This window comes from Aquila chrysaetos, chromosome 18, assembly GCF_900496995.4.
Source record: "Aquila chrysaetos chrysaetos chromosome 18, bAquChr1.4, whole genome shotgun sequence".
In the NCBI taxonomy this organism is placed as follows: Eukaryota; Metazoa; Chordata; class Aves; order Accipitriformes; family Accipitridae; genus Aquila; species Aquila chrysaetos.
The window spans coordinates 26,756,389-26,769,506 of NC_044021.1; the positions used below are offsets into that span (position 1 = coordinate 26,756,389).

The following is a 13,118-nucleotide window of genomic DNA, read 5'->3' on the forward strand; positions in this document are numbered from 1 at the left end:
CACTGTGAGCAGCATCCCAAGAGTATTTAAAAATCAAATGGAAGAAAGGCAATTTAGCTGACCTGGGGAACTTGCGGTGTGGCAAAAGCACGCCCGACAATCCTGAGGAACCCAAGAGGACAGCCCTAGAAAACCGTCTCTGCAAATGCGGCAGTTTTCGAGGACTGCAAGGGACCGAGACCACCACAGAGGCAAAGGTCCTGCAGGAGAGGCATGCCGCGCACGGCCAGGCGCAGGCAGAGCGAGGTTTTCCCTCGCTTTGTACCTCTGAACTACTCCAGTCTCCGCAAAAACCCCTACTCCATACTCTGCAAAACCCCCCGCACGCCGTGCTCTAGGCTGAAGCAGCCCCGGGCAAAGGCAGCCTGTCAGCATGAGGCGCCCGGTCTGACAAGACAGCTCCTTCCCGGGAACACTTCGGGTCGCCGGCCCTTTCTGGGCGGCCTGGCGAGTGATGGCGAAGAGAGCCGGAGAGCTCCGTTCTCCTCTACTTTCCTACACGAGCCTTGCTTTCCTCCCTCGGCCATAGCGCTTCGCCCGGCGGCAGAGCGGCTGCGCCCGGCTGCCGCCCGCCCGCGGCCCTTCAGCCGGAGCCCGCTCCTTCCCTGACTGACTCCCGCCCGGGCCCGCCCTCGGCCTCACCGCTCCCGGCGGGCGGGGCTGCGGCGGCGGGCGGGCGGCGCCGAGGCGGCGGGCCGGGCGCCGCCATGCGATTCCGGGCTAAGATCGTGGATCTGGCTTGCCTCAACCACTTCAGCCGTGAGTAGGCCAGGGCGGGAGGAGAAGGAGGAGGAGGAGGAGGAGGGGGAGGGGGAGGGGGAGGGCTGTGCCCGGGCCGCCTTCGCCGGGGAGCGGGAGGAGGAAGGGCCGCGGGCGCCCCGAGGCCCGGGCCGGCGGCCCGGAGGCCCGTCGCGGGGGGCAAGGCAGCGTGAGGCGCCTTCCTTCCTTCGCCCTGAGGCGTTGGGGGGGTCCCGCAGCAGCACCATCTGCGTTTTTGGGGACCGAACGTTTCTCCCCTGCCCCCGTGTGAAGCGATTACCGCGGTAACAACCCCCCCCCCCCCCCCCCCCGCCAGGTGTAATTAACACCATCGCCAAGTTAGCCAAGACCTGCGCCCTGCGTCTCACCGTCAGCAAGCTGTATTTCATCCTCTCCGATAAAGTAGCGAATGGAGGCGTCAGTATGTGGTGCGAGCTGTGCCAGGTAAGCGCGGGGAGGTTCGATAACCGCGCGCCGTTGACAGCCAGAGCGGGCGGTCGGGCCTGGCGCGCGAGGCGGCGTTTCTGGCGCGCGTGGCCCTCGCCCGGGGTGCGCTGGGTCTCTCGAGGCACTCGAAGGCACTCTTGTCTTGCAGGGCTGGCTTTTAGTTGGGCGGGCCTGGTGTTTCTGGCCAGACGTCATCTTTACCTTGGTCGTCGCTTCAGCGTCAAGCTTCGGTGTGTGCTGGCCCGCAGGGGCCTGCCCAAAACTGGAAACAGGAGAGCATAACTCACCCATCGTACCCCTTGGTTTGAGGACTGATAGGGGAGGACCTGAAATTAGTAGGTTTGGCCTGAAGCAATGGGCTTCTTGGTTCCTGCGGGTGATGCCAGGCACAGGAAAGCTTCCCGTTGTTCACATGCAGTTCTAAGCTTAAGGCCTGATAGCTAAAACTTGCCCCTCTATCTTTTTTTTTTTTTTTGTCATTTGTTTTATTTTATTTCCCAACTTTCAAAAATTGTAGGGGAATTTCTTCGATGAATTTCAGATGGAAGGAGTTGCTGCAGAGCACAATGAAATCTATTTAGAGTTGGTGCCTGAGAACCTGTCGAGAGCATTAAAAACTGCCCAGAATGCTAAGGCAGTGAAGATCAAGCTGACTAACAAACACTGTCCCTGTCTCAGAGTTGCTGTGGAGCTAGTAAGTGCAACCATGCTTTTAACTTCATTACTAAGAAAAAGCTCTTAAAAATTAAGTGCTTTTCCTAAGATCTGATAGAAGCATTGGTAGTCTTTGGTGTAATTCTAGAAAACTAAATAAAGAAAAATCATGCCGTTTTCCATTTCACTAGCCTTCCCTGCCGTCCTGGTTGGTAGCACACAGAATCAGCTTTGTATTTTCCAAAAGGCAAGGAAGAGGTGAAAGAAGAATGAAAGCTATGTGATTGAAGCTCCTTTTTCTAATGCCTACTTTTCTCTGTTCCTTCATTCTCTAAATCTTCTGTGGATTATTGCCTTCTCATTGAAGCCATTGGGTTTCAGTGTAGTGTTTGGCTCTTTGTTTTGCTTTTGATTGTCCTGCCTTCCATTTCAAACTGCTGTCTTGCAAATTTTTTTTGTTGTTAATATGTCTTCACTGATTCACCCCTTCAGCTCCCAGGATAGCTTATAGATACTAATGACTGACACCTCACAACCTCTTCCTTATTCAAAAGGGAAGTCTGCTTAATAGCAGACTGATAGGAACCTATGGAAAACTGGAACTGAGTGTCTGGGGCACTCAGTTACAGTATTTCCCAGAGAGGGTCTGAAAAATTTGAATTTAGAATTCACATCCTGTTTTTAACTGCAAGAACACCCTCTCTCTCCCTCAAGCCATCCTTATCAAGCAGCAGTAGGATGGTGACACATGACATTCCTGTGGGGGTTATTCCCAGAAGATTATGGAATGACTTCAGAGAGCCCAGTGTGCCAGACTTTGATGTAAGCCTCTGTTTTTATATTCCGTATGGAAAGGGGAGGTTGCAAGTGGAATACTATAGCTGCTGAGTATACTACCGGTGGGTTTTGGAGAGGAGGTGAAAGGAAAGAGGGGAAGGCTGGAGGCTAGAGGTTTGGAGAGGGATGGGACATGGCTTCCATCTTGACAAGAGGGTCCAGAACCTGTAAAACCGGAGCAGGTGGTTGCCAGTTGTTGCTGTGATACTCCTCAGAGGGGAGGAAGGCAGGAGCAAAGGACTTGAATGGCTTTAGGCCGGAGCACCTAGTTACCAAGTGGCCCAAATAATCTGTTCTTTCTGAAATTCAGGGCCTACCTGGCAGAGTTAGATATATACGTGTTTCCTCCTGATTTTTATAAATTCTCTGTATATCCTTTTTGACTTTTAGCAGAGTTGCAAGGAAAGGTCTTTGTGCAAATGTGCTCCTATATGAGGTTACGGATGTCTGTTACCTTTATAGCTAAGAGTATTTAAATTCTGAAGACATATGACTCAGTAGAAACTTGATGTATTTTGTTCTGTTATTTCAGATGTACACTGATGCAGTTACAGAAACTATTACAGTACCATGGGAATCATATTCTTTTCTTTTTGTCTATAGTGACTATTAACTGCTCAGTAACACAAATGCGGAGTCATGTGAGCATCTGATCTGAAAAAACCTGTCTCTGCTTTATTTTGAGCACAGACTTGGGATAGTATGTCTGAGGCAATTGCTAGAGCGATGGCCTATTGGTATAATGGGAAAGAGGACTCTGTTCCTGAGTCATTTGCTGATTTCAGTTAAATATTGTGCTCCCTGCACTCAATAGATAACCGAGTCCAAAATAAGATAGAATTGAAGGGAGAAATAAACGCATCACAACCCAGTCGCACATGAAATATTTGTGTAAATGCAGTTCTTATGTCTTTCTAGGTCAGTATTTACTTACCAGTGCTGAAAACAATGAAGAGTGTTGTGGAGAGAATGAAGAATCTCAGCAATTCCATTGTAAGTTAAGGCACTTCAGGCATGTGTCCTACAGACCTTATTTTATCTTGGACATAGCATGTTTCCCTGTTGCCCAAACTGGTGTTATATCTTATTTTGGGATGGGTCAGACATTGAACTAAAGGCACCTGAAGACTGTGTAAGGGCTGAAGAGAGTGATGGGATTTATTTTAGGATTTACACCGAAGAGCTTGTCCTGGGCTTCCCAGAAAGTGGTGCTCTTTGTACTGAATCCTTGAAAGAACATGGCATTGTGTTGCTACAAGCCACTCTTTATAGCTGGTAAGAAATTGCGGTTCTTCAGGAAGCTAGCTGGAGACTTTCCAGGTGATTTCATTGAAGAAATGCCTATTAAGTGAGTCTTGTGTTAGGTATCTGTATGAATGAACTTTAGGTAAACTTGAGGTAGGATTTAAAGGAAATCCTACTAGCAGCTCCTGGATGTCAGCCTGTGCTTTAGACTCTGACAGGGTGGGTTTCCAGTCCACCCTGGGTTCCTGGAGTGCTGGTGGGCCTTCCATTGAAAGAAGCCCTCTGCAGTAGGCCAGAAAAGGGGTTTGTTTGGGTTTTCTTCAGTTGTTGTTGCTCACAGTCACCAGAATTGACTGACATGAAAGTTAGTAAGTAAGCATAGAGCTTTGGAATAGTTTGGTCTTGGAGCTGTTCATACCAATTTTGATAAATGGGAAGTTTTCTGTAAACTAAGAATCCTGAAACTGGGACAGTCTCAGTCTTCCAAGGCTTGGAAGAGTTGAGAGATTACCCTGGGTTTCTGGCAACTTTGCAAATGGCAGTCATCTTACAAATACAAGAAGAAGCACTTCAAACTCTTCTCCTTTGTCAGTCTTTTGGGGGTTTTATTTTTTCTTTCTCCTTCCTTTCCCCATGTCCTCAGTGGAAGTGCTTACACATGACTAAGCACAGTATATAACTGCTTTGTTTCCAGAGTTGAGGATCTCTTCTCACACGGGATAGCTGTATGATGGGATTGAACTTTGGTGTTCAGCGACACTCAGAAGCGGTAGCATATCAACACTGGGCATACCAACCTTCCTAAGTTCCTTACCTCCTGCTCCAAAGCACTAAAATAAATAAATTTCTGTGAAATAGCTTTGATAGCTCTAAGGGAGGAGGCAGACTACATGCATCCTCTACATGCTTTCCTGTTATTAAAAGCAAAACCATCAAGTGTTACAATTAAATATTTGTGCTAGATGCTTTCTGGTAGTAAAACTGGTCAAGATCAGTGCTGCAAAAAGGGCTTAGAAGCTCTTTCGAATAGTACTTGGCCATTGTTTGGGAGCATTCATCTGTGGGCGTCTCCCATTCGATAGGAGATTCTGGTTGTGATATGAGCCTCTCTTAAAATTGTTGAGAATTCTTCTCATCACAGAAATGAAGTGCTTAGGTGTGCTTTAGGAATCCTCTGATATGCTTGGGATTTATGTAAGATCATATATAGTCTCCTTCTGGTTGGACGCTTTGTCAGGATAGAATTTGAAAGCTTTCAGCACTTTTCCAGGATTTCTAGCAGTTCAGAGTCCTGCTTGGAGTTACTGCTCTGGTGCAGCTGTTGTCTCTTTTTAAGTCTTGGAAAGCGACACTGCAACTGCAGGTCAGCTCTTGGTGCATCCCGTTTTCTGTGTGTCATATGGACTGTGTAGGTGCCTTTCTGTTTGTTAAAAAGTTGGATGGAAATGCAGGAACACTTGCATTTCTCCAGCTTCAGTCTGTTATTCTAAAGCCTTTTCCTCAGCACATGAACTTCCCAAAGCCAGTACTTGTTCTAAAAGCACTGGAGAGCAATTGAATTTCTTTTCATAATTTCAGGGAGGTCGGTCTAGGATAATTCACACAGGAATGATGAGAAATGCATTTTGTAGCTAACATTCAAATGTTCAAACCATGTTCAAAAGTACAGTTGAGCTGTGAAGGCACTGAAGTACTTCTGGAAGCTTGTATTTGCACAGAGCTGCACTTTATTCTTCTGTAATTCTGCAGTGCGGAAGGGGCTTGCCTAAAATTGAGATTGATTGTATTGCAGGTGATTGAAGCAAACTTGAGTGGAGAAATGAACTTGAAAATAGAAACTGACTTAGTATCTGTAACAACACATTTTAAAGACTTGGGAAATCCTCCCTGGGGTAAGTTTCCCTGTTAGTTGCCTCTTGTGTCTGTCTGATCTCATTTCTTAAGTGTGATGCTGATAACAGTACTTACCTTGTGTTAGTCCTTACAAAATAGCATCAAGTACTTTGAAGTCGTCAAATGAAACCATAAGAAGAAAAGTGGCCAATGGCTGTTTCATGTTTGTGGGGGGAATCTCTTCCAGTATCTTTGACAACTTTGTAGGAAAACTGGGCTTTCTCTTCCTTGCACTGCTGTTTCTGAAAAACAACCCAGTTGAGTACCAGCTGTTCAATGATTATCAGATGTGTCCTTAGTGGTGTTGAAACTCCTTCTGATGTTTTGACTAAAGTGTTGTGCTCTTATGCTTTTAGCATCAGAGGATGGATGTCAAAGTTCTACTCAAAGCAGAGATCTGGAAAGCATGGCTGAGGCACGCATAGACATCAGGAAGCTGCTGCAGCTGCTTGCTGGACAGCAGGTCAATCCCACAAAAGCATTGTGCAGTAAGTTCAACAGCTCTGCTTGTAAGCTCCAGTTAAGGAGGGATGTTTGCCATACTTGTAGTCTTGGCAGAACAGCGTGTCTTCTGTTTTGTCTGTTTGAAACTTGACTATTTTTCTGTTTTAGGCAGTAAGGCATTTGGGGAAGAAAAAAAAAATTAAAAAAAAATAAAGCCAGGCCCTTTTATAAGTATCAAGGTGAATATTCAGTGTGACTAATCATGGGTGTCTTCTTGTCTTTGTTTTGAAGTTACTATTTTGTATTATTATTTTGAGGTATTATTTTTTGAATGTCTTAAAAGAAAGCCCCTAGTTTCTAACAGAGAAACTGGGATTTGTTGACATGTTTGTTTTGGGTTTTTTTTCTCAGATGCTTTCTTACATTCAGCACCAAATTGATTCTAATACCAAAATGCTTTTTATGCAGCTAGTGTTTCTAACCATAGAAATGATATGTTCTTTCCAGCAGAAGCGTGTGCAGAGTTTTATATCCTATTTTGATAACTCTGTATGCTTTTCCTGAGAACATCTGTCTGTTATGGTTTAGTGCAGGGGTATAGCATCATAGGCCTATACATTACGTATTTCCTTTTTTGTTTCAGCTTTCATAGACTCTTTAGTAATGCTTCATAGACCCTTGAGGACTTAAATATTACAGGATGATATGTCTAGTCATCCTTGTGTCAGAAGTGGTAGAAGCATTGTATTCTTATGCTGACATTCTGCAGAAGATGTAATTTTAAAGTATTTTTCCTGCTTTAAACTGGATTTGCATTTTTTGGGTTTTTTTCTCTTTACAGATATTGTAAGCAAAAGAATTGTCCACTTCATCTTGCTCCATGAGGATGTTTCGCTTCAGTATTTTATTCCAGCACTTGCCTGAATGTTTTGGAATCCCGGTCGTTTTTCCAACCTGAGGCCTTTTCTATGAAGCCTGAAACTTTCATGAGCTGCTGGAGTACTCTCATATGATATGCTGTTAGACGCAGCCATCAGATGGACGTTATTTCCATATTTATGAAATTATTAAAAACATCTCCTCATCCAGAAGGCCATTTTTGTGAAGTTACGTGCTATGAAGGACACAACACTGGGGAGCTGGCACATCTGAGCATTATGGGGAGCAAACCTGAAATCTGTATGTGCTTTTGGGATGCTTTGAGCTGTGGGGAAGGCAATGTAGTATTTTTTTTTCTCGTCAACAAACATAAAGGTAGAATTGACCTCTGGAGCTGCTGCTGGGTGTATTCAGTATTGGACAATGCAGCTCCAACTTAAGAGATCTCCGAGCAATCTGTCATACCTCCATGGAGCAGGAGAGGCCTCTGCAGGGTTGACAGACTGGTATTTGCCTGGGCAGGTAAGCACAGCTCTCCTGAAGTGGTACTGGATTGACTTCTGTTCCAGCAGTGATGTATATGGACTTGGTGCTGCTGCATGTTGTGCAGCAGAAATGTGTCTGAGGCAGAGGAGCTTCCTGTGGTTGCCAGCATGTAACGGGAGGTAACGGATGCTAAGGAGCACCAACGGCTCAGCAGCATCTGTTTCTACCTGGTTGTATCTTTTGGTCTGACTCGCTCCAACATACCTCAGTAGTTCTGTTAGTGTTTGAACTGATGTGTTTAGCTCTTGGCCTGAGAGGATGAGATGAACAGTCTGGATTATCTTGTTAATGTGGGCAGTGAAGGTCTCTATGTATGTACAGAATGAGTATCGTATGGCGACGTGCGAACACAACAATTGGTGTGAAATAAAGGGCAGGTTATCTGTGGACCACGGTTTTTCTCCTTTCCGGATGGAAACCATTGTACAACCTGTGTCATCATGGCATCGGACATGGTGAGGTTGCATCTAGGCTCTGACGCCGAGCAGCCAAGAACATGACTAAGTCTCCCTGACAGGAGTACTGCCGCTGCTTCTACTTCCTGGTTATCTTCTGAGGTCTTTTCCTGCTTATTCCATGTGTGATTGTATTTGTTATCCAGACGTGTTCCATATAGCCTTTGGTGTTCCACAGGGTTTTGAATATCTTGTGAAACTTCCTGTTTTAGAAATATTGAGTGTTTGCTGCCAGGTGGGACTGGGGGTTTCTGCTAGATGGTAACTCTTGTGGTGGGCAGAAGCGCTGAGTTTTTTTGGTTTGTTTTATTTCCAAGGGACATTGAGGTTAAGGGAGCAATTAATCTTTCTGTTCTTGCAGATGCAAGTGGTCAGGAGAATGCTGGAGGGGAGGCAGTGGCCTGGCAATGTTAGGCTTGTTTGCCTTCTTCCACCCACCATTTCTATCAGACTAACCAGAAAGCATCTTCCAAATCCTGTTAGTTTTCATGGGTGACTGCAATTACCAAAAAAATCTGTGTAAGATGAAAAAAGCTGTACACCAAGTTACAGCAAGTGCATGGTAAGAGGTATGTGGTAAATATTCCTGGAGTTTCTCCTGAGGAGAGGGGAAGAACTGTCCAAGTATGATACAGAGTATGCACTATGAAAGTAGGCTTTGAAATCTTTCGATTTTCTCCTTTGAAAAATACGTTCTGTATAAGAACTAGTAATAATGGCCTCTCAGCTATGCAGGCTCTGTGACTGCTATTTTTAAAAAGAGATCAGAAGTTATAATTGCAAGAAAATGTGTTGGTTTTGTGGGGTTTTTTTTATAAAAAATAAAGTGGGAGTGATGCTGGTACAGGTCACAAGTATGCAGTGAGATGTCCATTTCATATTCTGGAGGGGAGGAGGCTAAGACGGACCAACAGAGGTGAAGTCTCTCTGGGCCTGGGCCTTTCTTGCTCTTCCCACCTAAATGCAGCACAAGGATACAGCTCAGCTCTGCCATCCAGTTGACGCATACATGCTGATCACAGGGAAAATAATACTTATTCAGGTTTAAACCTGCTGTCATCTGTGAATCCAGTTGTCAGAGCCCTGAGGGCAGTATTGGGCCTTAATGGCCCTAAGCAGCCTCACCAGGGACCCCTACCCACTCCACCCTGACCATGGGCCCACAGGTCCTATTTCAGCTCAGGCTGTGGCATCCTGTACTCCCCTAAGGTATGTTGTAGATGGGCCTGGGCCCAGCCCTATTCCTGAATTGATGTTTGGATTTCATGGATTGGCTTTGGATGGGAGCTGCTGCTCTCACCACCTGGTTCTGCTTGCCTGGTTTAGGTTCTGTGGGCCTGTGCCCCAGCTATAGGGGTGCTGCCTAACCTGCATTGTGGCCACCCTCTGCTCATGGCTCCTCCTCACTCCGGGAGCAGCCTCGCTTTTGCTGCTCCCTAACACCAATAATGAGCAGAAACATTTCTCATTAACAGCCCTAGCTGGTTCCACATGATGAACCAATTGTTTTATGCCAGAAAATTTTTGTTGTGGCTTAAGCCACCAAGACAAAATGGCGTTACGAGCCACTGGTGGGACTACAAAATAACTGTGAGACCATGCAGCTTCTCCAGCACTTTGTTCTCCTAATGCACATGTCTGTTACAGGATGTTAGGGGTGGCCACCACCTCCAGCAGCTCTGGCCCAGGACGACTCCTGCACAGCTACTGGAGCCCGGCCTCAGGTACCTGGGTACCAGGGATGTGTATGCCCTGGGCTGAGGGATGTAGCTGCTGCTTCCCCACTTGCAGGTTCACCCAGCAGTGAAGTTGAGCTTGTGTCCCAGAGACACATACAGACACACACAGAACACTGATGTGGCTGGTCACGGACTGCCACAGACAAGCCATGCCTTCAACTGCATCTACCTACAGGACCCACGTAAAATAAGCACAGGCAGCTGCATCCCCTTCCTCCTCTTCATCTGGCAGAGACAGAAGGTCACCAGTGCAGGCACACACACAATGCTCTCTAGGTTCATAAGCACATGTACATTTGTAGATCCCTCGAGTACTGGCACTGTCCACCTAGTACCCCTGCCCAGATCCTGGCCCTCTTACCCGCCTTGTTGGTCCCCTGTTCGCTGGCTCATCCAGGTCTGTGCTCGCGAGCAAACAGGCAGCACTCACACCCTCGTCCCACAGGCATCCCATACTCACGGGTTCCTCTGGATATAAGCACAGACCCTTCGCCTGACTAATACCCCAGCCCTGACCCAGGCCCTCATACTCACTGGCTTCAAGTTTAACAGCAAACCCCCCCCCCCCCCATGGTTTGGGGAACACAGACAGCCCCCATCAACCAGCGCCAGGTACATGGGCTGTGACCTGTGGTCCTGCTCCAGCCGCTGGCACCAAGCCCTGCACCTTGCCTTACTCATGCCAGTCCCCCCCAGTAGTTGATTTTTTGGGGACACACACCATTCCCACCCCAGAGGCTGGTGGCTAGGACCCCCGCACTCGCTCCAGTAGCTGACACCACAGCCTTGGGGCACCTGCAGTCCTGGTCTGACTCCAGTAGCTGGCACTGATCCCACTCATGATGTTCCCCTCTGTAACTGGCACCTAGTCCTTGCAGCACGTAGACACACAGGATAGAGAGGGAGGTTACGCAGAGATAGTGAAGAAGGGACTTAGTAAGAAGGTAGGACAGACTGCAGCAATGAGTGTATTGACTGACCCCTCTTATATGACTGTCTGCCTACTCCCCCTCTGTTCCTCCCCACTCCCCCTTGCCCTGCACATTGCCTCATCAGTTGGCGTATTTCCACCCACCCCGTCCAGCACACTGGTCCTTGAGGTTTGCATCTTTATCAGTTGCAAAGTTGCATTTTGCCTGTGTTGTGGGTTGACCCTGGTAGGCAGCTCAGGCCCACGCAGCCACTCGCACACTCCCTGCTGGTGGGATGCGGGAGAGAATCAGAAGGGTAAAAGTGAGAAAACTCGTGGGTTGAGATAAAGACAGTTCAATAGGTAAAGCAAAAGCTGTACATGCAAGCAAACCAAAACAAGGAATTCATGCACTATTTCCTATCAGCATGCAGGTGTTCAGCCATCTCCAGGACAGCAGGGCTCCATCACGCTAGGTATCGGTGACTTGGGAAAGCAAACGCCATCACTCTGAGCGTCCCCCCTTCCTTCTTCTTTTCCTCCAGCTGAGCATGACATCCTATGGTCTGGAACATCCCTTGGGTCAGTTGGGGTCAGCTGTCCCGGCTGTGTCCCCTCCCGACTCCTTGTGCCCACCCAGCCTCCTCGCTGGTGGGGTGGGGGGAGAGGCAGAACAGCTCTTGGCTCTGGGTAAGCGCTGCTCAGCAGTAACCAAAACCTCCCTGTGTTATCAACACTGTTTTGGTCACAACTCCAGAATGTAGCACCAGATGAACTACTGTGAAGAAAATTAACTCTATCCCAGCCAAAAGCAATATAGCCTGCAGTTTCTTGACAGCCCAACAATTAGTGTGAATGACCAGGGTTTGTTTTTTTTTCTGGTTATTGTCTTTGCTAATGCTAGTTGGTCAGGTTTTACATCTGTGTGTTTGTCCCCTTCCTTTTCCTTATCATCCCAATATAGGATGTGCTCAGTGAGATAACCTGCTAGAATAAACATTCTCACACTCCCACATACACCGCCTCTTTTATCATTTGTCCATCAGTTTTGTGTCCCTTTATGTTCTTGTTTATGGTTTCCTCCTCTTCTGCTTAGCCCTTTTTTGCACTGAAAAGGTCCTTGACCAGATACCCTTAAAGGGGCACTCTTCTACCACATACGCTTGCAGTTTTCCATCCTTTCGTCCTTCTTATTCTGAAGACTAGCAAATGATTGTATCGAAACAGAATTTGGTGATGGTTTATCATAAAATATATACTTAAATTATCCTAATTTTTAATTGCGGTATTCTGAAAGTGGGTATTAATGCTTGCAAGTGACTGTATACAGTTGCTTTCTTGTAGCTGTCTCTGAAGTTCCCAGTGAAGGTTCTCTGAGGCTGCAGGTAGGTGGGAGCAGCTGGCTAGTTCTGGCTCTTGCTTCATGAGCAATCTGGTGCCAGCTCTGTTCTCCTGCCTCATCATGTTTACTCCTGCTGTGTCCACACAGGTGTATACATGCTCGGCAACAAACTTACTTTATTTCACTCTGACAGTAGATAATTTGTGCTTAATTATCATCTACTGTCTACAGAGTACACTGGGTGAAAGACTTGTATGGTTAAACAAGGGGCTACGGCTAAATTCTGTAATGTGTTTGGCCTAATTCTACTTAAAATTTTGTCCGGAGCAATCAACTTCTTCCTTGGTGAGTCAATGGGATACCAGCTCCCAAAACTGTGCAGGCACAGATTTACATTTTAGGTAAGTGTTATTTTGTGAACACATTATTTTGCATGAATAACATACATACTGAAACCCCTACTGAAGGCTACTGAAGAGTATATGAAGTCACTGACTTCCTCTGGTCACTTGCTAGACCCAAAAATCAAAACCAGGGAGGAGAGGGGATTTTTTGCCTCCATTTTTAAGGGAGCCCCTTCTTTTGTGTAAGACTGCTGCACATCCACTGTGGTAATGGATACTGAGGGTGGTGAGTGGTAGGTATTGTTGAATTTCATTTTGGGATCACATTTGTTGGATCTAAGTATACCTGTTAGTATGGGTCCCAAGCAATTCTATACTTCATATGAGTGATCCCAGTTGATTACTTAGTGCCTTCCTCAAAATATTTGTTGATTTTGGAGAATGTCTCTTGGAAACACCTCTCTACAAATTCAGCATCTGTATTGTAGATGATTGAAAATTTGACAACTTGATGTTGGTAGGCAGGATAAACAGTTCAGTGCAAATACAGTTTATATTGATGTGGGCCATATACTTTTCAAGCTGTAGTCCCATTTCTGCCTTGTTATTAAATGAGACCAAAAA

General features: G+C 46.5%; 1 protein-coding gene across 2 annotated transcripts; it reads left to right on the forward strand.

The window, feature by feature from the left end:
* Nucleotides 1-639: 639 nt before the first annotated feature.
* HUS1 (HUS1 checkpoint clamp component) lies at nucleotides 640-8,093 on the forward strand. Of its 2 annotated transcripts, XM_030042033.2 has the most exons (9): nucleotides 640-658; nucleotides 704-759; nucleotides 1,076-1,203; nucleotides 1,724-1,900; nucleotides 2,575-2,682; nucleotides 3,616-3,690; nucleotides 5,735-5,834; nucleotides 6,192-6,323; nucleotides 7,121-8,093. In XM_030042033.2, exons 2-9 carry the CDS (start codon nucleotides 708-710, stop codon nucleotides 7,201-7,203), a joined length of 855 nt encoding a protein of 284 aa, XP_029897893.1. In that variant the 5' UTR covers nucleotides 640-658; nucleotides 704-707; the 3' UTR covers nucleotides 7,204-8,093. The 2 variants fall into 2 exon arrangements, with proteins under 2 accessions (XP_029897893.1, XP_029897892.1); XM_030042032.1 differs by lacking the exon at nucleotides 640-658 and having other exon boundaries at nucleotides 659-759.
* Nucleotides 8,094-13,118: the final 5,025 nt, after the last annotated feature.